Source organism: Pseudorasbora parva, chromosome 21 (genome assembly GCF_024679245.1).
Source record: "Pseudorasbora parva isolate DD20220531a chromosome 21, ASM2467924v1, whole genome shotgun sequence".
Lineage (NCBI taxonomy): Eukaryota > Metazoa > Chordata > Actinopteri > Cypriniformes > Gobionidae > Pseudorasbora > Pseudorasbora parva.
In genome coordinates this window covers 31,774,999-31,799,019 of record NC_090192.1, presented here as the reverse complement: position 1 = coordinate 31,799,019, position 24,021 = coordinate 31,774,999, and the positions used below count along the sequence as shown (strand labels likewise).

At 38.9% G+C, this 24,021-nt stretch overlaps 1 protein-coding gene across 14 annotated transcripts in view; it reads left to right on the top strand.

Annotated features, from left to right (window-relative positions):
* The window catches only part of camk2g1 (calcium/calmodulin-dependent protein kinase (CaM kinase) II gamma 1), a 91,181-nt gene extending 77,342 nt beyond the window's left edge, over positions 1 to 13,839 (top strand). For 2 of the 14 annotated variants that reach the window (XM_067430454.1, XM_067430452.1), the window contains 9 exons: positions 322 to 362; positions 799 to 885; positions 2,166 to 2,210; positions 3,966 to 4,020; positions 5,532 to 5,636; positions 9,655 to 9,730; positions 10,033 to 10,127; positions 10,242 to 10,488; positions 11,043 to 13,839. In XM_067430454.1, coding sequence (XP_067286555.1) covers positions 322 to 362; positions 799 to 885; positions 2,166 to 2,210; positions 3,966 to 4,020; positions 5,532 to 5,636; positions 9,655 to 9,730; positions 10,033 to 10,127; positions 10,242 to 10,474 — 737 coding nt within the window. In that variant the 3' untranslated portion in view covers positions 10,475 to 10,488; positions 11,043 to 13,839. Of the gene's footprint in view, positions 1 to 321; positions 363 to 798; positions 886 to 2,165; positions 2,211 to 3,965; positions 4,021 to 5,531; positions 5,637 to 7,789; positions 7,934 to 9,654; positions 9,731 to 10,032; positions 10,128 to 10,241; positions 10,489 to 11,042 lie in introns of all 14 variants that reach the window. The other 12 variants (XM_067430459.1, XM_067430455.1, XM_067430457.1 and 9 more) reach the window with 8 other exon arrangements.
* Positions 13,840 to 24,021: the final 10,182 nt, after the last annotated feature.

Here is a 24,021-nt window from a genome sequence, read left to right as displayed (position 1 = left end):
TCACCAAAAAGATTTTCTCATTTCCAGTAAGTTATTTATTTATAAGTTACATACTTTTTACCTTCCTCTCCCAAAGCTTCATATTTCCTTGGCTTAAACTGATATATAAAGATCGATGAGAAATTTCTCCTGTGGTGAAAAATGATTTTAGTCAGCATTACCTCCCAAACCCCGTATGCTAATGAATGAAGGAATGCAAGCCGGCAGTTTGTTAAATGTTTTATATGGTATTTATTTGAAATATGTGCTAATGTGAGCATTCTGTTGGTTTTGTCACTCACACTGTATGTAATAATTAGTTTTTTCCTCTGTTCCCTACAGCATGCAAAAGTTTACTCAACAAAAAGGCAGATGGTGTCAAGGTAAGTTCGCGGATGTTCCTTATATATCGACTTACTTGTTATTTTAATCTCTCCAGCAGCCTTTTGAGGTTTCCATTTCTACCGCTCCTGAGCTGGTTTAATTTAATCACCACAATTTAGTAAAAGTATCTGTACGCTTAGGCAGTACACTCTGTGCTTTGCTTTAGATCTCTTGCACTCTTAGTAGTAGTAGTACAACCCATGTGTTGCCTGAGCGGATCTAGTTATCACACTGTAATATAATGGTTTTGACAACAACTATAAGGTACCATGAAATATCCATTAGTAATCATCGCCCTCTGTCTGAATGATGGATAACTCTGTACAGTCATCTTCATGCCGTATATTATTCATCTGTTGTGTGATCCGATCCGATCATTTCCCTAGTGATGCCATCTCTCTGAAAAGGAAGTTGTATCTGTCCTCTCTATTTCAGCCCCAGACAAACAACACTAAAAACAGTGTAGTGAGCGCTGTAGTGAACGCCATGAAAGAAAGCAACACGGCCGCTTCTACACCGATGGTACCTCCTCTACATTTAACACTCTTTATTACCCATCTACTCATCTGACCATATCCCTTAATGCATTTTTGCTGTAGTATTTGGCGCATGTCAGAAGTTTTTGCATGTACTAAATACCCCAGACCTGTATTTAGTATTTTAGCTGTGCAGTAGATGTCCTAGTTATTCCTTCCTTATGAGTTTTTCTTTTTCTTTTTTGGAGCATTTATATCCTTTCAAAGCACGTCTGGTACACATAATTGTGGTGTTTTATAAACATATCATTAGGAGTGATTTGTTCTTGTGTGTAAGATGCTGGTTTATGTCCTTCTGCACTCCTCTTTGCCTCTGTAGGCGTACACACAACCATATTACAAGTACAAACAAAATATAGTCATTGGATAAACGTCTTTGCCATACTTATTGTATATACGTGATGCTTAAAAGACAAGAATTTGAGACCATATAGAGTAGCACAAATGTATGGATTTCAGCAAATAACAAGGTCATTTAAATCAGAGTGCATAAACCAGTCACAGTAAAGATGCAGTGTCCCACACAGAAAGCTGTCCGCCGTTTGGCTGTGCTGGAAACAAGCATTGTCCCCTGGAGATTTAAGGAAAGGAAAAGTGGATTGACACTTCAGATGGGCCTTGTTTGCTTGACTGCCCAAATAGCTGTGCAAAGAGCATCATGGGAGCTCCAAAACAATCCATTAAGAGCACAAGTTAACCCCCGACCCCTCCCGAGGCCTCCAAATGCCTCCACAGTGCTGATGGACAGCTAGCAACTACTGGGCTATACGAAACATACAAAACAACAGAAGCTGCAATTGGAATAGCATGCAATAGTTTGAGGATTCAACTGGGTCATAGCATTTGGGGAAAATAACTGGAAGTTAATCTGAGAAAACATATAGGGCATGAAATCCAGGAATTGCTTGAATTCAAGGCAGATTTTGAACTGATTTATGATTCTCTATCCCTGTGGTTCTGACAGAATGTTTTATTTGACTTTGAGAAACTGCATCTTTAGATCTTTGTGACGCATGCCATTTACTGTTTTTATAAGAGTACACGTGTGGTCGATTTTCTGGCATGAGCTTTGAATGTTCATCAAGCTCATCATGAACCTCAACCTTGTTAATTTCCACATGAAGTATTTGTCTGTCATTATTTGATCTCAAAATGCTTATTTTGTGTTATCCAAGCTTTAAAAGTATATGTGTGTTCCTGGAGGATGTTGTGGAGGAGAGTCTTCCCTACTTTAATCATGATATGAAATCTTATTACATTTTACAGGAGCCACAAACTACAGTTGTGCACAACCCAGCTGATGGCCCCAAGGTATAATTTTCAGGAGGTTTTAGATTAGGGGTGGGGGAGCATTTCACAAATTGCATTAGTGCGATTATAGTTCTTAATAAATTAAGACTGGGCTGATCACTGATCAACTGAAATTCTGAACTTGATTTTATTTTTTTACTCACAAATATATCATAGTAATATTTAATATGTATAATAAATTATATAAATAACTTGCAAAAATTATGTATCAACTTTATTTTACATTGTCCTTGTTACATGTTACATGTAAAGTGCATCCGAAGAGTATTCACAGCACAGCTCTTCACTTTTTCCACATTTTGTTATGTAACAGCCTTATTCTAAAATGGTTTAAATTCATTCTTTTCCAAAAAATTCTACAAACAATACCCCATAATGACAACGTGAAATAAGTGTGTTTGAAATCTTAGCAAATTTATTTAAAAAAAATAATAATAATTTAAAAAAAAATCACATGTACATAAGCTCAGGTGCATCCTGTTTCCACTGATTATCCTTGAGATGTTTCTACAACTTGATTGGACCCCATCTGAGGTAAATTCAGTTGATTGGACATGATTGGGAAAGGCACACACCTGTCTTTATAAGGTCCCACAGTTAACAGTACATGCCAGAGCACAAACCAAGCCATGGAGTCCAAGGACTTGTCTGTAGACCTCTGAGACAGGATTGTAGGAAACCAGGCACTGCCCATCACCTGGCCAATACATCCCTACAGTAAAGCAGAGTGGATGTGGCAGCATCATGCTATGGGGATGTTTTTCAATAGCAGGAACTTTGAGACTAATCAGGATCGAGGGAAAGATGAATGCTGCAATGTACAGAGACATCCTTGATGAAAACCTGCACCAGAGCGCTCTGGACCTCAGACTGGGGTGTAGATTCTTATTCCAACAGGACAACGACTAAGCACACAGCTAAAATAACAAAGGAATGGCTACGGGACAACTCTGTGACTGTCATTGAGTGGCCCAGCCAGAGCCCAGACTTGAACCCGATTGCACATCTCTGGAGAGATCTGAAAATGGCTGTGCACCAACGCTCCCTATCCAACCTGATGGGGCTTGAGAGGTCGTGCAAAGAAAAATGGGAGAAACTGCCAAAAGTATCATACTCGAAAAGACTCGAGGCCATAATTGGTGCCAAGGATGCTTCAACAAAATATTGAGCTGTGAATACTTATGTTTTTAATACATTTGCAAAGATTTCAAGCAAACTTCTATTGCGTTGTCATTATGGGGTATTTTTTGTCAAATTTTAAGGAAAATAATGAACTGAATCTATTTTAGAATAAGGCTGTAACATGACATAAATGTAAAAAAAGTAAAGTGCTGTGAATACTTTCCGGATGCACTGTAGTTTCTAAAGTAATTGCTGTAAATTGTGCATAATTACATGCAACTAACTCTACACCATGCTCTAACCCTATAGAGAGTACATGTCGTTTATTATTTTTTAATGAGTACTTAAATGTATAATTACACTGTAACACGGACACCTTAAAATAGTGTTATCACTCTTTGTAATTGCTCTTTCTGAATAAAAAAAAAATGTATCCTGATTTTATTTAATTTTGCTAAAAAATTGTGATGTATCGAGAATTGTTCTCAGAATCAAGTACATTGGATTGAATTGTTAGGTGCCCACCCGTAGTTCTAAAACTGATTTCAGAGACCATAACCTAATGCTATTCTTGACTTTTCCTTCACATCTCATGTATTTTTTGTCTTGTATGTTCTTTGTTTCTGTCTCCAGGGTTCAACAGAGAGCTGTAACACCACTGAGGAAGAGGATATGAAAGGTAGGAAAGGTACACAGATCTTCTCTCCTGTTCTCTGCATGCCTTCAGCACTGTGGCATTCCAGCTCCCGGTGCTCGTGTCAGAAGAGTAATCCCTCTCCTCTCCGTACACTTCCGTTACCACAACACCAAAAAAAGTCTTTGATTTGACACTACATCTCACATCATTCAACAGCCATTTGAAATGTGAAACAGGAGGCTGTTGTTGTGACACCTGAAGCTTTTTGATTTGAAGGCAGTGCCATGAACGCATGCAGCCGGATGGACAGGAGGGGAATTACGGTAGAGGGCATTGAGACAGGGTTTGATGGATTGTGCTTCACATATTAACATGCATGATGGCTCAACACTTTTGGTTTACAGCTAAATTGCTAGTTTAGAGAGATGCTAGCAAATGTCCATAGTGAAGTTTCACCAGAGAGATTTGGCTACAGTATTCAGCAATATAAATAAGGGCAAATTCATTGTGGGGAAAAAAACCAACGCATTCACAAACATTCCTATCCGGACGGGATTAGATTTCGCCGAACTTAATGATAGAGATGGTTGTGTGAGAAAAAAGCATAGACTTGTTCAATTCAAACTGAAATAAAATCTCAAAGTATATCTGTGACATACAAATTCAACTGATGTCCTTAGGGAAAACTAGTCCCATCCAAATAGGGCTTTAATGAGCATTTCTATGTCATACACAATTTGTCATTGTCTCACGCAAATGATATTCCAGCCACATTCAAACAATCAAGTTTATATATATATAAGTTATATATATATATATATATATATATATATATATATATATATATATATATATATATATATATATATATATATATATATATATATATATAGCCACACACATCTGTTTTTAAGCTGTCAGTGTCTCAGTAGGGTTCCTTGTAGATTTTGTGTGTTTGTGTGTGTATCCTGTGTTTTTTCACCCCACTTATTTAGATATTTGTTGATGTGCCGTGTCTTGTTAATTCATTAGCATGTTGTGAACTGGACTGTTTTTCCCAAGGGACTCTCGCCGATACAGTTTTCTGTCACGAAAAGGGCCAGGCTCGAATTCATTTCCTCTCCTTATTCACGCCGAGCCTGGACAGACAATAGCAGCTTAAAGAGCCTTATCATTAGCTCCGTCACGTCTGAGGTTAGGTGATGAGGACAGGAAATTGGCGCGAAGCCTGGAGAAACAATCTCTGAGCGCACTGTTGTCCAAGCACAACAAACGCGGCTCAGCTTCACCACACCCATAGATACAGACTTGCGTCACACCATCACTCATAACTCCCGGATCATCACCTGTAGTCCTGTTCCCATACACACAGTGCTTCTTTTGTTGAGAACAGCTCATCTAAACGCATCCCATTTAGCGTCTTCTTGGCCGTTAAGCTATTTAGTCATGATTGCGTGCCAGCGTTGGTGTGGTGTCTATGTTAGTTTGTTTCGGCTGGTGAAGGACATGAGAGATGTGTGTGTTTTTCCTCCTGGTGTCGTGTGGTTTTGGGGCTGTGCCAGCCGAGAGTGCACAGGGAGCGAGCAGTGACAGTGCCGTGATGAGTCAGTGCAGTGCCGGAGAAGAGCTGCCCGCTCTGGTGGCATCACCTCAGGGCTCTCCTGCCAGTAAGTCAAGATCCTCTCGTACCACCTGGGCACCTTCAACCCCCCCCAAACCTTCCAAGTTGAGACCCTTTTGCCCCCCCCCCCCCCCCCCCCCAACACACACACACACAACTTGCCCTTTAGCATACTATCATATAGGTCTCTTGTTTTCCGTGTAGAACAGTATGTCACAGTTGTTGAACCCCTTTTCTACTCACAAATGTATTCACCCCCTGATGCATGCTACTGTAAAATGACCAGAAAATACCTTTTAGTAGCTAGATTGACCTTTTAGATGTTCTACTCCTGATTTTTCCCAGTCTCGTGATAAACTCGCCTGATTTGTGACTACAGTCTCGAAGCTTCCCCTTTGAGTTTTCAGAAGTCGTAAACATACACGCAGTTTTCAGAAGATTCCTGCTACATATTTGTGATTTAATGTCTGACTGGTTGATGTAACAAAATCCCATACAGTCTCTGATTATGCTGACTTTTAAGGGATATTTCACACAAAAATGAAAATTCTGTCATCATTTACTCACCCTCAAGTTGTTCCAAACCTGTATGAGTTTCTTTGTTCTGCTGAACACAGAAGAAGATATTTTGAAGAATGTTTGTAACCCAGCAGATAGAGCAACCATTGACTACCATAGTAGGGAAAAATATTCATTGGTTGCTCGATCTGCTTTGTTACAAACATTTTTCGAAATATCTTCTTTTGAAGAAACTCTTTGGAAGAACTTGAGGGTGAATTTAAATTTTTGGGTGAACTATCCTTTTAAGGGAAACCTGAAATAGGCCTTCTGAGTGAAACAATCTAGTGAAATTGTGCTTTATTTTATTCTATTATCATTTGTAGTCCATTGAATTCTAATGCTTGTTTTTAATCTCAAATAATTTTATTGTATTTTTTCAACTGGTTTTGGTAAATGACCAAAGCCATTTACATAAACTACTTTTCAAAAAGCATGGGGTCAGAAGACTTTTACTAAATTGCAAATCAGCATATAAGACTGATTTCTGAAGGATCATATGACATTGAAGACTGGAGTAATGCTGCAAATTCAGATTCACCATCGTAGGAATAAATTACATTTAAATATATATTAAAATAAAATAAAAACAGTTGGTGTGAATTGTAATAATATTTAAAACAAATTGATCAGAATGCAGCCTTTATGAGCGTAACAAACTTCTTTAAAAACATTTCAAACTCTTAAACCCCAATTTTAATGGTACTCTATATAACCATAACCATTATAAACCATAACATTTTAAATCCAGTTGAAAAAATATCAAATCTAGAGAGCATGTTGGGGGACAATAGCGCGGATAAAGTACTGTATATAAATAGTATAGATTCATGTTTACGGATAAACTTGCTGAAATGAACAAAAACTTTAGAACTAACAAAATGAGTTTATACTTCTGTTAACATGGGAGTAATGGTATAAGAAACTAAAATTGACTTGATTCTCTGTCCAAGCCAGAAAACACTGCAGCTGCAACACATCATACAAGCCTTCATCCACACCTGCTCTCTCTTCTTTTAACATCTGTCATCATCTGTCTTCCGCACAGTTTCCTCCAGCCTTCCCTTCTGTTCCCTACTTCATTAGCCATCAAGTCATGGTCTATATTCTGACTTGCTTTGAACATCATATTTCCATTTTAAACGTTTCCATTCTTTTTTATTCATCCCTTTATATACATTCTAACCCTGTTTATGAAGTACAATAAAACAACTATAGGCATTAAAGGAAATCGAACCCAAAATTATAATTCTATCATCATTTACTCAATTTCAAGTTGTTCCAAACCCATATGAATACATAAAGAGAAATTTAGCCAAACGTTCATGTTGATATTTTCCATACAAAAGTGAGCAGGGACTGTGTGGCTCCATAAAGAATAAAGCTGTTGAACATAATAAGATTCTGAATATTGTATACAAGTCATGTAAACCACTTTTATGATACATTTTCATAGCTCAACAACATGCATCCCCATGTAATGAAAAAGCTGCACAAATATTCTCCTTTTGTATTCTGTGGAAGCAAAAGAGACTTTTTTTTTTGGTTGATCTGTACTTCATAATCATGTGTTCATGGGTCCTCTCTCTTTCTGCATGCATCATCACCTCACTGTTGCGTGTGCTGCGTTGTGTGTTGCAGCCGTCCCCGTGCATGACGTTAAACGCTTGGCATGGAACAGTTCAGAACATGCCTCATATCCAGAGTTAGAGCGCACTCATTCTGGCCCCTGTGCCTCAGTCCATGGGGCCGGCGGTATCACAGCGAGTGTGTCCGCAGCTCAGTGTAAGTGTGTGGGGTAGACCAGGACACATGCACGCACACACATATAGAGGATGTCAACAGGAAATCAAAATCTTCATACTAACAGAATTAGCTAGTGGCATATCAGATGTCACAATGGGCATTTTGTATTGTGTCAGTCAAGGTCGTTGATGATTTTTAGCGGATTGTTTTTTTGTTTTCAGTTTAACAGATAATGTGTTCATACAAATGCATTTACAAACTATAAAGGCCTATTTACATTAAACTCAAGCATTTAGATTGAAAATATGCATTTCTACTGTTCCATCAAATCTGCACATTTTGGTTGGTTCACGGTATATCAGAATTACCGTAATTACAAGAATCTGACTTTGAATTTGAAACTCTGTAACACTTCAATAATTCTAATTATTATTACCGGTAATAACTTAATGATGCAAGATTAATTTGAAATTAAAAAAAGACAATAGAGTTTACTGTATCTAGAACAATGTTGAATAATCATGTCTAATGTGTTGCTAAATTACTTCAAAAGTTAATAGAGCGGTTGCATAGTGACTGTTACTTAAATGTTGTCTATTAATTAATTAATTAATTACTCAGATAATAAATGGATAGCTTTTTTTGCATTAATAGTGTTGCTATACTAGAAATTTAGAATTGCGGGGAGGTGAACACCAGAACGTCCAGTTGCTCATCAAGTAATTACAGTAATTACGTCATGGCGTGAACTCACCAAAACTTTCCAAAAAATGCTTTCTTGAGTGACCAAAACTGTAATTTCAGATCAACGTGAAGCTGGTTTCTGAGTATTTCAGTACATCTTGTTTTAATTTAATTTAGGCATGTGTATTTTTCACAGCCTGATACATTTGAGTTATGATTTCTTTACTTGCAGTTTTATGTGACTTTTAATCTTGGTGTCAGTAGGCCTTTAAGGGTTAGTTCACCCAAAAATTTAAATTCTCTCATTAGTTACTTACCCTAATGTCGTTCGACACCCGTAAGACCTTTGTTCATCTTCGAAACACAAATGAAGATATTTTTGTTGAAATTTGATGGTTTAGAAAGGCCTTTATGGACACCAATGTCATTTCCTCTCTCAAGACCCATAAAAGGCACTAAAGACGTCGTTACAAAGTCCATCGACAATCATTTTATGAAGGAACGAGAATAGTTTTTGTGCAAAAAAAACCTCCCAAATAACGACCTATAGTGAGGCAAACTGCTGAAGTCACGTGACTTTGGCGAGACGAATCCTGAATTGATACACCGATTCATAATGGATCGAAGCTTTGTTTTGAAATCGGCCCATCACTATAAGTCGTTTTTTGGGGGGGTTTTGTGCACAAAAACTATTTTCGTCACTTGATGATTAAAATGATTGTAGAGCCACTGTAGTGAGATGGGCTTTGTAACGACGTCTTTAGTGCAATTTATGGGTCTTGAGAGAGGAAATGACATTGGTGTTAATGAAGACCTTTCTGAGCCATCAGATTTCAACAAAAATATCTTCATTTGTGTTCTGAAGATGAACGGAGATCTTACGGGTGTCGAACGACATGAGGGTGAGCATTTAATGACAGAATTTTCATTTTTGGGTGAACTTACCATTGAATAGGACATTTTCGCAGGTATCTTCAGTGTACGCAGTGCAGGTTGTGGTTATTAACTTTCCATTGTTGTTGCTTTTTTCATAATTTCATTTCCTCTCCCTCCATCATCCCTCATCTTTCACCCAGCTCGTAAGCAGGAGATTATAAAGATCACAGAGCAGTTGATCGAAGCTGTCAACAATGGAGACTTTGAAGCATACACGTAAGTACAGCCCACCTGCTCATGACTGCAACACAGGGATCTCCGAACTTTTGAAAGTTCTATGAAAATGTTGGTCATTGTATGAATTGATATATATATTATAGTGTATATTAAAAATGAACAAAAAGGCATATCAAATATCGGTCTGAATGAACTAAATTCCCAGGCTGATCATAGACTGTGTACAGATGTTCCTGTTATTTTGAGAGGATATTGCATCTAGCCACGAAATGCTGGTACTATCCAGTTTTATCCAGACTCAAATTAAATTGCTTCTCTGTAAACATTCTTATGTACCACAGACGAATCTGTGACCCTGGTCTGACCTCTTTTGAGCCTGAAGCGCTGGGGAACCTGGTGGAGGGGATGGACTTCCACAAGTTTTACTTTGAGCACTGTGAGTCGTGTCTAACTATGAGTGCAGTTGATTTACCTAAAATGATCATTCATGCAAGACATAACTAACTATTGACCATATCTGAGATACGATCAATGTGTTTGACTTTTACAGTGTTGAGTAAGAACAACAAGCCAGTGCACACCACTATTCTCAATCCTCACGTTCATCTCATCGGGGAGGACGCTGCCTGCATTGCGTATATCCGGCTGACGCAGTACATCGACAGCCAGGGCCGCCCTCGTAGCTGCCAATCAGAGGAGACGCGTGTGTGGCACCGCCGTGAGAGCAAGTGGCTTAACGTCCACTTCCACTGCTCAGGGGCACCAGCCGCCCCCTTACAGTGAACTGCACAGGACAGGTAAAAACACCCCATTTGTGCTCCTACCATCATTTAAAGGGTTAGTTCACCTAAAAATTACGAGTCTGTCATTAATTACTTTCCTTCATCTCAGCTATTTAATTAACACTTTCAAGGCCCAGAAAGGTAGTAAAGACATCGTTAAAATAGTCCACGTGACTCCAGCCTTGAAACCTTAATTTTAAGATGCAACAAGAATACTTTTTGTGCGCAAAAAACAAACAAAAATAACGACTTTATTCAACAGTTTCTTCTCGTATGTGTTTGCATTGTTACTGCAAGTGTAGCACTTCCGAGTTCTACGTCAGAACACTGGCTCCCCATTGGCTAGCTCCTGCATCACACACATGCGTCGTGGTGCTCATGTGAACAGCATCGGCCAATGGTGAGCCTTCGTTCTGACATAGAACTTGGAAGCAGCACTGAACTTCGGTAACAACGTAAACTGCATAGGAGAAGAAATTGTTTAATAAAGTTATTTTTGTTTGTTTTTTTGCATCAACAGATGAGAGAGACTTTCATTCACAGAGAAATGTTCGCTTTATTTCTTCCAGTTTACCTGGATTCTCGAGATAATGGGAATGTTTCTTCTTTGTGGCTGGACGGGCATGTGAAGGCCAGCTGGATGACAGCTCTTAAAGTTACAGACACACCAGTGAGGAACTCTGACAACATCCAGTTCAACTGTCAACACCACCTATCCTGTCCAATCTTTGACCAACGGGAGCTGGCCGCGGCCGTGGCCCCGCCCAAGGGACGGTGCATGTATCTGACGCCCACATGGGGGTGCTGTTTTGTCCTTTTCCCACGGAACCATCTTTTTTTTGCCCGTTAAAGATGTTCAGAAGGTGTTGTAAGTACTGATCTATGAATTCATAAATATACTGGATATTGTAAAAAATCACTAGCTGAACCAGAAGCTACAATCAAGTTTGAAAAAGCATTTATGTAAATCAGGATGGGAGTTGGGAGGGTGGGGGGGAAAACTTAAAAAAAAGGTCAAGCAAAAAAAAAATCACAAAATGGACTAGCGCCCAAAAGCTTCTAAAGTTTACAGGTTTGTCATCACAATCATTCTTGTATACTTTGCAGATTTTTGGACACAAATGATACTAAATTAAGGGAAGGTGTTGTCTAATCCGAGAGCGAGGCATTGAAAATGTTCAGAAGTTCTTCATATCAAAAAAGAACCAAAGTGTAGTTTTTAGTCTTTTTAAGGAGTGTTTCTGTTCGGTGTTGGCTTTTTATGTAACCCGGGTCTGAGAGAAGGGTTGTGCAGCCCAGGTTTTAATAATCTATTGTGTTAATGTGGAACTCTTCATTTTCTTTTCTTTTTGTTGTCTCGGACTGACATTAACACAAGTATTTTGTGTTCAGTTTGAACTTTTAAGACTCTTTTATTTTTTAAGTTAATCTAAATAAACGTGTAACGATATACAGAGATATTTAAAGGAGATATAGACTCTCGCCATCCAGGTTTAGGGAAAGATGTCGTTCCTGACCGCTCTCTGTATGTTTGTGTGGGTGTGCGTGCGATCGGAACTTGTAAAAATGTAATCCCCGTGTAGATTTAATACGACGAAAGCCCAAGTGAACAGCACACAACTAAAGCCGACCAATAGATTTGCCCTCACTGTTTTCGTTAGGTCACATTAGCACCACTGTCAAACCACTGCCTTTATACACACAGGCAGAACGTACTGTTATAATCAGACAACAACTTCATTCCCAATGACTAAATCTTCAGGTGAGCTCAAAGGAGGACTAGTCATTTTTACAAACTACACCATGATGAAAATAGCTTTAGTATTAGAGTACGTTGTGATCAAGACTCGCCGTCCCTTCTTAAATCCACACAGCTGCATTGTAAAAGTACTCGGTTGTTTTAGTAATGTTGGACGTGTCTCTCTCACCCTGTCCTCAGTGTTGTCGTAGTCGTGGTTTATGTCGGTGACGGGGGGTGTACGTGCTCTGTAAATACACGCCATTCAGTTCATCCCATCACAAGGAGCGGGTGGGGCAAAACGATACAATTACGCTTCCAGTTGCCACAGTTACGTTGTTTAAAATCACAGTTTTAATGTTTGTACGATTCAAATTCACAGCAGTTAGATTTCACCACAAACTATATTACGCAGGTTTTATGGCACTGACTATTTAAACTCAGTTATAGTGTTATCGTTACTTACCTTAGAAGTGAGGGTTTGATTTTCGCAAGTGATTAATCCGTTAAGTTTGTCTGTAGTTGCACGGATGCTTTTCATCACTGCTACGGTTTTGTCTTTAGATAGATTTTAGTATAGTTTCGTTTGACGCAATATATAATGTGTGGAAAAAACAACAAAAACTACCAGTTCACCCCGTCTCCTTGAAACACATCAGTCTTTTGTATCGGTCTGTAAATACATGTAGTGTTCACACACATCATTGTGTGCTGGGCTTCGTGACATATCAGGACTATACCTCCGCACGTGTGTGTGTGTGTGTGTGCGCGTGTGTGCGTTTATCACGACAATGTCTTTTAAGTAAGTAGTGATGCTGTCAGATTATATGTGATGATGCTGTTTTGTGTCTCGCGCTTCTTGCTTTTTTTTAATCGCTATTTTTCCTTTGTTTGTGCTATGGGGAACTGCTGCCTTGCCTGGCCAAACTAGATCTACACTTTTTATTCTTTTTATTTTCATTTAAACCCATTCAAGAGTTGCTTTTCCTGCACATGATCGACATCTTCAGCTCCATGAAAAGGAAAGGGATTGAGATGAGAAGTCACTAGCTGGTAGATTTAGCGAAATAAAAAACCAACCCCTGAAAGCTCGGTCTGAACCCGGCCAGACGGCAGACGTTACGAGTCGTCTGGCCCACCCGTCCAATTACAGGAGAAATCAAAACGTTTAAATGAACTGGCGAATATGCATGTCTACTTTTCTTGGTAAATCTTTTTTTTTTTTCACTGTCTGTGTTTACTTATTAAAAAAGGGAAAAAAATCTCATAGTATTTGCATCTCTTCATGAAATCACTCCATTGGGAATTATAAGTGATGTACCATGTTAAAAATGAAAAAAAAAAATGTAGAAAATAGTGAAAAAATATATAAAACAAAAGCCTCTGCTTGGTATGCTCCCCTCATTCTAAGTAAATCTATTGCATTGTAATGGTATACTATTGGGCTTCGTATATACTCGGAGTTTAAACATGGATGCTGGATTTTTGCATGATCATACATTTAATAAAACCATGAAATGACAACTATCAAGTGTTTGTCTGAATGTTAGTAGGTCTTCATTATAGCTTTGTTATTATTGAAACTTGATCTGGAAAGTATTTAATAAAAAGAGCATTTCTGCAGCTGATTCTGTGTTTTCTTTGTGTGTGAAATCAACATTCACTGTATTCGCTTTACTGTGTCACTCTTATTGTGAAAGATTAATCCCTGCACATTATTTCAAGGAAAATGTGCCTACTTCACCTCGAAATGGTTTTCCTTCTTGGTTGCAGGCTTCGTGGAACATAAGTGCATTTATTAGTTTGGTACTAATTTAAAAAGTTTTACTGATTAAGAGATAAATCGTTTTTGTGAACTCTCATCTGAATGGTTCATACACAAACTGTACTTGTAATGGTTTTCTATAAAACGTGTTTTAATGATGTAGAACCCCTCAATGTACAGTGCTGACTAAAAGTGATGTCTGGCCTATAAAACATTATCCTTCATTAAAATGCAAAGATTATATTATGTTAGCCTAATATTTCAAGCGCAAGTGCTTAAAGGACAACTCCGGTGATTTGTTAAGTTTATCTTGATCGTTATATCTTTGTGAGTACAGTCTATAGAAAAAATCCCGAACCGGATTGGTGCTTGCAACACGGAGTTATTACAGATAATGTCCAGATGTTTTTTAAAAATGGCTACAGCCTCGGCAGCACGAATTGAGATCGGCAGGTCATTCCACCAGGTGGGAATGGTCCAGGGAAATGACCATGAGAGTGATTTCATGCCTCTGGACACACTCTGGAGGGTGTGTAAGTCTGAACAAGCGAGTTTAGGTATATTGGTGCAGAGCCAGTGGTTCTTTTGTAGGCAAGAACTAGTGCCTTGAATTTGATGCGAGCAGCCATTGGCAACCAGTGCAGTCTGATGAAGAGAGGCGTGACATGAGCTCTCTTCGGCTCATTAAAGACCACTCTCGCCGCTGCATTCTGGATCAGCTGCAAGGGTTTGATAGTGCATGCTGGAAGCCCAGCCAGAAGAGCATTACAATAGTCCAGTCTGGAGAGAACAAGAGCTTGAACCAGGAGTTGTGCAGCCTGTTCTGATAGGAAGGGTTCTCAGCCTGTTCTGATCACACACGTTACTTTAGTCACTCACTTTCTGACATGAGTGACAGTCCCTCCGAATAGAAATAAACAAATGTCTTGAATTATATGTTGTAACTCCAACCGTTCACTGAACTGAGTCATGAGAGAAACTGATGAACTCAAGAGCAGCTGATACTGAGCGCGCACGCGTGTAACTGAACGAGCAGCAGTTCTCGGGTCAGCGGTACAGAATCGAAAACCGTTTCTCTCGGACATGTTCAATTCTGAGAACCGACGAGCCGATGAGCAGAGCCTCTTCAGTATGGGAAAAAACTTTCCGGGGCAGCGAGCCTCTTCATACACACAACGCTATTCCCAACTGGACTATTTGCCTTTTTTCCGGCTACAACGGAGTCCCCACGGGACTTCAGCGCAAGACACAGCTAGCCGTCTAAAACAGGTGAATTTAAACAATGGCTAAGTGGCTAAATGCATCTCGTTGTCATGTAAGGGCCCTGTTCATGTTGGACAGACATTTTAATTGCATTTTGTGTCTGTTAAGAGGCACAAAGACACCCTTTACGTTTATTCCTCCATAGCTGCCGTTTTAGCTGAGGGGGGATCTGGGCATTAACTGTAATAGCTCCGTGCAGTAACAGTAATAGCACCAATCCGGTTTGTTTTTTTTCCCTATAGACTGTACTCACAAAGATATAACGATCAAGATAAACTTAAAAATTCACTGGAGTTGTCCTTTAAGGTCAATTGTTTTATTTGGGATAACGCAATGAAACGTGTGCATACTTTTTGCCACTCATACAAAGAATTCATGAAAACATGAAAATTAAAGAGAGTAAATTGGTCAGATAATTACTTTGTTTTTGTTCTTCCCTCATATTTAAAATGTCCCCACTTTATTTTAGGTGGCTTTAACTACTATTTACTTACATCAAAAAAATAAGTACAATGTATTTATTGTGTTCATATTATATTGCAGTACAATTTTGCTGATACTGAGGTGGGATACAGGTAAAGTTAGGGACAGATGTGGTGTTATGGGTAGGTTTAAGGGTAGGGTCATGTGAGTACAATGTAAAAACATGTAGGCTAAGTACAAAATAAGTCAGATTATAAATTAAAATGTTAGTACATTAAGCTTGCCTAATATAAAGTAGATCCCTTTTGGCCACTACTGTACTGTAATAGGCGTATTAGCCCATGTTGATGACTTGACCCACAGTTTCACTAAACATACAACAAAATCCTTGCGCTGTTGTCGATAGGGTAATGTCATTTTGTGGTAATGCAAAGAGCAAAAATCAGACAATGGAACTTTCTATTGTGCTTTAGCAGTGGAGAAATGCGAGAATCAGACCCGTACCGCTGAAAAAGACGAGATGGAGTAAAAAAAGGCGAAGATTAAAGATGAGCGTAAAGCTGAGTACACAGGTGTAAAAATGAATGATGGCGAGTCCGTACTAAGTTCCTTTTTTGTTGGAATTTGTTTCATGTCCTTCAGTTTATTTTTGATTCATCAGGTGTATGACAATCTTCCTTTGAACACAGACAGACACAGGAAAATGAATATGGACTGAGCTCATCCTGTTTCATTATGGAATCCAATTCATTCAGAGATGAAAGCATTGTTTTATTTGTTGTAAATGAATCACTTAATACTAGACTTATGGTTTCTAACAAAAATATATTAAGTTTTCAAGTTTTACAATGTGACTGACCAGAATAATCAAGGTTTTTAGTATATTTTTTATTGCTACGTGGCAAACAAGTTACCAGTAGGTTCAGTAGATTGTCAGAAAACAAACAAGACCCAGCATTCATGATATGCACGCTCTTAAGGCTGTGCAATTGGGCAATTAGTTGAAAGGGGTGTGTTCAAAAAAATAGCAGTGTCTACCTTTGACTGTACAAACTCAAAACTATTTTGTACAAACATTTTTTTTTCCTGGGATTTAGCAATCCTGTGAATCACTAAACTAATATTTAGTTGTATGACCACAGTTTTTTAAAACTGCTTGACATCTGTGTGGCATGGAGTCAACCAACTTGTGGCACCTCTCAGCTGTTATTCCACTCCATGATTCTTTAACAACATTCCACAATTCATTCACATTTCTTGGTTTTGCTTCAGAAACAGCATTTTTGATATCACCCCACAAGTTCTCAATTGGATTAAGGTCTGGAGATTGGGCTGGCCACTCCATAACATTAATTTTGTTGGTTTGGAACCAAGACTTTGCCTGTTTATTAGTGTGTTTTGGGTCATTGTCTTGTTGAAACAACCATTTCAAGGGCATGTCGTCTTCAGCATAGGGCAACATGACCTCTTCAAGTATTTTAACATATGCAAACTGATCCATGATCCCTGGTATGCGATAAATAGGCCCAACACCATAGTAGGAGAAACATGCCCATATCATGATGCTTGCACCTCCATGCTTCACTGTCTTCACTGTGTACTGTGGCTTGAATTCAGAGTTTGGGGGTCGTCTCACAAACTGCCTGTGGCCCTTGGACCCAAAAAGAACAATTTTACTCTCATCAGTCCACAAAATGTTCCTCCATTTCTCTTTAGGCCAGTTGATGTGTTCTTTGGCAAATTGTAACCTCTTCTGCACATGCCTTTTTTTTAACAGAGGGACTTTGCGGGGGATTCTTGAAAATAGATTAGCTTCACACAGACGTCTTCTAACTGTCACAGTACTTACAGGTAACTCCAGACTGTCTTTGATCATCCTGGAGGTGATCATTGGCTGAGCCTTTGCCATTCTGGTTATTCTTCTATCCATTTTGATGGTTGTCTTCCGTTTTCTTCCACGTCTCTCTGGTTTTGCTCTCCATTTTAAGGCATTGGAGATCATTTTAGCTGAACAGCCTATCATTTTTTGCACCTCTTTATAGGTTTTCCCCTCTCTAATCAACTTTTTAATCAAAGTACGCTGTTCTTCTGAACAATGTCTTGAACGACCCATTTTCCTCAGCTTTCAAATGCATGTTCAACAAGTGTTGGCTTCATCCTTAAATAGGGGCCACCTGATTCACACCTGTTTCTTCACAAAATTGATGACCTCAGTGATTGAATGCCACACTGCTATTTTTTTAAACACACCCCGTTCAACTAATTCAACTAATTGCCCAATTGCACAGCCTTAAGAGCGTGCATATCATGAATGCTGGGTCTTGTTTGTTTTCTGAGAATCTACTGAACCTACTGGTAACTTGTTTGCCACGTAGCAATAAAATATATACTAAAACATTTACATTTACATTTAATCATTTAGCAGACGCTTTTATCCAAAGCGACTTACAAAAAAGGGTAGAGCAATAGAAGCAACGAAACAAACAAAGCCAACAACCTGTAAGAGCTGTAAGAAATCTCAATTAATTAGCACAGTACACAACTTTTTTTTTTTTTTTTTTTTTTTTTTTTTTATAGCCAGTTACAACAAATACTCACGTACGGAAAATACAGAACACTGGATTTGGAAAGCTATGATAACAACCCATTAGGACTAAGGCTGATGCCCCAACTGTTGTCGTTAATGCGGATTCAGTGGCCCAATGGGTTGGTTTTGTATGGCATTCTAGCTAAACGCGCAGCAATAGCCATCGACAGCAAAAACTCACGTACGCAAAATACAGAACACTGGATTGTTGATAACTATGTAACATACCCGCCTGAAGGCACAAATCCGGATGAGAGACGTAGATATGATCAGTAAGTGCTATTCTGTATTGGTCAAGTGCAATAGGAAAAGTGCAATTGGAAAAGATGTGTCTTAAGATGTTTTTTAAAAATGGCTACAGACTCGGCAGCACGAATTGAGATCGGCAGGTCATTCCACCAGGTGGGAACGGTCCAGGAAAATGTCCGTGAGAGCGATTTCATGCCTCTTTGGGAAGGAACCACGAGGCGCCGCTCATTCGCAGAACGCAAGCTTCTGGAGGGTGTGTAAGTCTGAACAATTAAGTTTAGGTATAATGGTGCAGAACCAGTGGTTGTTTTGTAGGCGAGAACTAGAGCCTTGAATTTGATGCGAGCAGCCATTGGCAACCAGTGCAGTTTGATGAAGAGAGGCGTAACATGCGTTCTCTTCGGCTCATTAAAGACCACTCTCGCCGCTGCATTCTGGATCAGCTGCAAGGGTTTGATAGTGCATGCTGGAAGCCCAGCCAGAAGAGCATTACAATAATCCAGTCTGGAGAGAACAAGAGCTTGAACCAGGAGAAAAACCTTGATTATTCTGGTTAGTCACATTGTACTGCTATTATTTTGAACAAGACTGTATATACACATACATACATATATACATATTAATATTATTTATTATTTTATGATTTATTTATTTATTTTACAGTACTTTTAATCAAATAAATGCAGCTTTAGGGAGCATAAAAATATTGTATGGAGCCACAACTTTTGAGCTGTATTTTTTTTAGCTGATGCATTCCGTTCAATTAAATCAATTAAATCAATTTCCCGCTCCAGATGAAGGCGTAACTTGAGCATTACTGAAGAAGTTGTGGGGTTATGAAAAAGTTGACAAACAATACTATTAAAGAAATAACTTTTTCGTTAAAAGTAATTTAAAAAAAACACACACAAAAAAAAACTTGTGATTGACAAGCATTCCAATTTAACATAGATTGGTGCAGGTTTGACAACTTCGTAGGCCCAAACGCAGAGGCGACTTTGCACAATTCCAGTTCCCTCGTCTCGAAGTCAATGTTTTTTTTTGTTTTTTTTATGGGGTTTTGGGTTAAATGGCTGAAATGTCTGTGGCATTACACCGTCACGACATAAAGTTCATCAGAATTAATTCATTAATATTTTTTTTACCGTCTATGGAATTACCCCACTCGTTATTTTATTTTGTGAAGCCGTTATTTGTCTTGATAAGGTGTTTGCTAACAAGTGGCTAAATGGGATTACAGAGACTGTCAAGGGCATAAAACATCACGCCGAAAAGGTAAATTCAGTCTGCTTTTACAAACACATTGGCCCTCATTTATCAAAAGTGCGTACACCAAATTTCCAGCGTACACCTTGCGTACACCCAAACCCACGGTGACTTTGAGATTTATCAATATGGACGTTGGCGTACGGCACGCTCAAATCCTACGCCAGCTCAGGAGGTGGTGTACGCACGTTTGAGTTAGTGGGGAAATGCGCAGAAAAACAATAACACCACAAAACGCACTGACCAGATATGCTATATTATGACGCACTGTTAAAAACCACAACAACAACATTTAGTGTTTATTTTTGTGCAACATGAACGTCAATGTTTAATTTGTGTGACTTTACCAAAGCGTTTGATCTGTAGGCATATGTATTCCTCCAGTCGCGAGCCGGTGCGCTTTACCTGACGTTTCAGGCCCGCGCCTGGCCCGGCAGCTGCGCACGGACTGGGACTAAAATAATTCAGACTGACAAAATAATAAAAATGACCTTCTTCTTTTAAATAATAATAAAATCAATAAAAAAACGGCATTCTTATTCTAAATAACAAGCGTCATTAAGAATAATAATCATAATAATAAGAAAAGAATCTTACAAATTGTCATGTAGTTATTAATGTGAATGAATGGTAGGCTACTCCACATCACATCAGCATCACTATCGTACACCCCAATACATGTGCCGTGATACGAAATTAAATGCTAATTGTTTCAAAACGTGCTGTAAAATAATGCAGTGATGGTAATTTATCATCCAAACAGCTATTTAAACTGCTGGAGTGCGCTTCTCAACCCCCACACTAACAGTAGCTACTCGTAATTTGGGTCCATATTTTGTTTTTGTAGGTGCCTTTAATCCCACTCTTTAAACTCCCAAATAAAACAATTTCGGGTTTTTTTCTTCCCTGGTGATGGTCTCGATGGGCGCGTCTCAATCATCTCAATAGTTCAGGAGTCAGAGCACTGATCAGGGAGTCAACCCATTGACTCATGTCCTAATCAGTGCCCTGACTAGTGGACTAGTGAGATGATTGAGCGCGCCCGATCTCCACGTCGGAGAAGTTTCGTTTCTTTGCCGTCTTCGGTGTGTCCATGGCGTAAAATGAGGGCGTGCGGGAGGCGGAGACTTGAATATATTGGGGCGTGTTATTCTAATGACGATCGTTTTCAGCCGCGGGATTTATCAAGGGCAAGTATTGCGTACACCTGAATTGCAGAGGTGCGCACAGTTTCATAAATCAGGCGGTGAGAGGAGTGTAAGCATAATCTTACGCCAACATATACACCAGTTTCTACGCAAGATTGATAAATGAGGGCCATTGTGCTTATAAATGTAGCCATCACAGACATGTTTGGAGATTTCTACATCGCAGTTGGCCAATCACAGCATTCACAGGTGTTGAATTTGGAATCCATCACCGCTCGAGTGTTTGTCCAGGTGCTGGCTGCTGAGTTCATTTAACACCACTGAAAAAAATTAAATAACACGCGCGTCAATCAAGGCTAGCGTCAATCCTCTGTAAGTGCAGACGTTGTGAAAATAAGAGATTCATTATATACCAGCTTCACTGATTAATATAATGACGTCTTTAGTGCCTTTTTTGGGTCTTGAGAGAGGAAATGTCATTGGTGTCCATGGAGGCCTTTCTGAACTATCAAGATTTCAACAAAAATATCTTAATTTGTGTTCCGAAGATGAACAAAGGTCTTATGGGTGAGTAATTAATGACCGAATTTTCTTTTTGGGGCGAACTAACCCTTAACTAACCGTAGTTCCAAACAAAGATCACAGCAGAACCATAACAGCAAGTGTGTTACTGAATTTGAATGAATTGGTTGAATCAAAGATTCAATGACCTGTTTGTAAACGACTGCCTTATTCTTGTGAATGAATCAGCCATTTGATCGTTTGGTTGAATCGACTCAATGACTCACTCATTAAGACTTACCTGCGGCCACCTACGGGTGGATTAGTTTCATGTTTAAACATTCTTTTCAACATTTATTTTTTTATTCAAAAATACAAATCTCATAACATTATTTAATGCAGTTGTAATTTTTCAGTGTAAATTATTTAATTTGATTGGTAACAGTCCTATAGTGTCTTATTCTAACTGAATATAAAGATCAAATTTAAAGGTCCCGTTCTTTGCGTGTTTTCGAAGCTTTGATTATGTTTACAGTGTGCAATATAACATGAGTTCATGTTTCGCATGTAAAAAAACACAGTATTTTTCACACAATTGACTTATCTGTACAGCTCTGTTTCCTCTGTCCTAAAAACGGCCTGATGATTTCCTTGTTCTATGAAGTCCCTCCTTCAGAAACACGTAACGAGTTCTGATTGGGCCAGCGCTTCCCATGTTGTGATTGGACAGCAGCTTAGCGCACTTTCCCCGGAAAGGTCCCGCAAGCGCTGAATGCGCTCTTCTCCACGTGGGAGAGCAACAAGACCACGCCCCCTATTTTGCGTGTTCTTGTGGGCGGAGGGTTAGTCAACAAACGGTTCTAGTGACGGCCTTCCTGAAGGAAGTGCAGGGGTGTAGTCCGCTGTAGGCTTTGAAAGGGAACTTCTGTTAAATAAAATATCTCGCTTGGCATTGAGCTTTATAATTTTACAGGTATTATTTGCTCTAACAGCAACATTACACACTAACTAAAGTTTTAAAGATGGAATCGCGAAGAACGGGACCTTTAAGAATATAATATGAAACTTGAAGCATAGCCTGTATTTAATAAGATAAAAAGGTTAAAAAAAATAACAAATATGCAGATTTTAAAATATGCCAAAGTTGATTGACAACTGGTGAGAATAGTGCTTCAGAATTAATCATATTTCAAAATCAACACAAAAAAATGAAAAATACAACTTTTTCCAGACAAGCACATTTTTTTACTCAGACAAGTGAATGACCGATTTAATTGTCCAAAGGACAAGCACATGGACATGCGTAATGTCGAACCCTGTAGTGGTGGTCGATTTCAGACGGAGGTCTTACGGGTGTCGACATGAGGGTAAGTAATTAATGACAGAATTTTCATTTTTTTATGAACTAACCCTTTAAATGTTCAGGTTGTTGCCTTTAAGGGCACAGTGCTCCATGAACTGTCCCATACATGTCCATGTTTAATGTACTGCGATTAGACTAAAAAAGCACTTTTTTTGTTTGTGTCCAGCTGTAAAGATGTGCTATGAAAGGCCCCTAAAGTAGGACTTTAGTACAAGTAGCATTTACAGCATCTGATTGCAGACCTGTGCTATTGATGCATAGGCACTTTAGAGTTCACATCATTTATTTTCCTTCCTCTACCCTCCAGCACGCAGTGGTCTGTCTGTGGCGGCTCCCAGCGGACCTGAGCAAGTCTTATTTAAGGGCTTTGTTTCCTGCAGTCGAGCAGCTGGGCCCCAAAGCTCTCAGATGGAGGGTGAGTCTCTTGTTTCTAGGCGGTGATTAATCAAACTCTCTCTACCCCTCTCATCTGATAAAGCAAACTGCAGGAACAGAGATAAAGAAGAGGAAACTGAGATGTCTCTGTCTCAATTCTGTGCCTTTATTTCCCAATATGTGTACTTAAACTGAACACCAGACATGACTTGGGATCACATTGTGAATTCATTTTTTATGTCCCCAACTGTTGCTACACATACACAAAATTCACATTCACTCGTTGGCAAACATCTGCAGCATACTATAAAAAAAAGCTTTTCCTCAGGTAGTTTGGCACAGGTTCAAATGTGCACCAATTGCCTACACTACTGGTCAAAAGTTTGTCAGTATGAATCTTAAAAAAAAAAAAAAAGTATACTTTTATTCAGCAAGGATGCATTCAATTCATGACAAAACTGACATTAAAGACATTTGTAGTATTACAAAAAAATATTTCAGAATTCATTAGAAGAATATGATTTTTGCACCAAATCAGTTAGAATGATTTCTGAAGCCTTGTTGATACTTTCGCATGTCTCCACAGCGCGAGCCTCTGCTGACTGCACACGCTCCTCCCCAAATGGACGACGCGCTCGCCGTTGTACTATTCTTCGAAACAACAGAGGGTGAGTGAATGTTCTATAAACCATCAGGAAACAGCGTGACAAGTAATATTCACAGGTGAGGATATTTATTTTAGTACACTTCACCAAAAACCACACTACAAAAGAATCATGTAAAACTCAGTAAACCTTGATGTTATTTATTGTGACATTAGACCAAAATGTATGGACACATGTATGCTACTAAATTAACAATCTCTTAAAT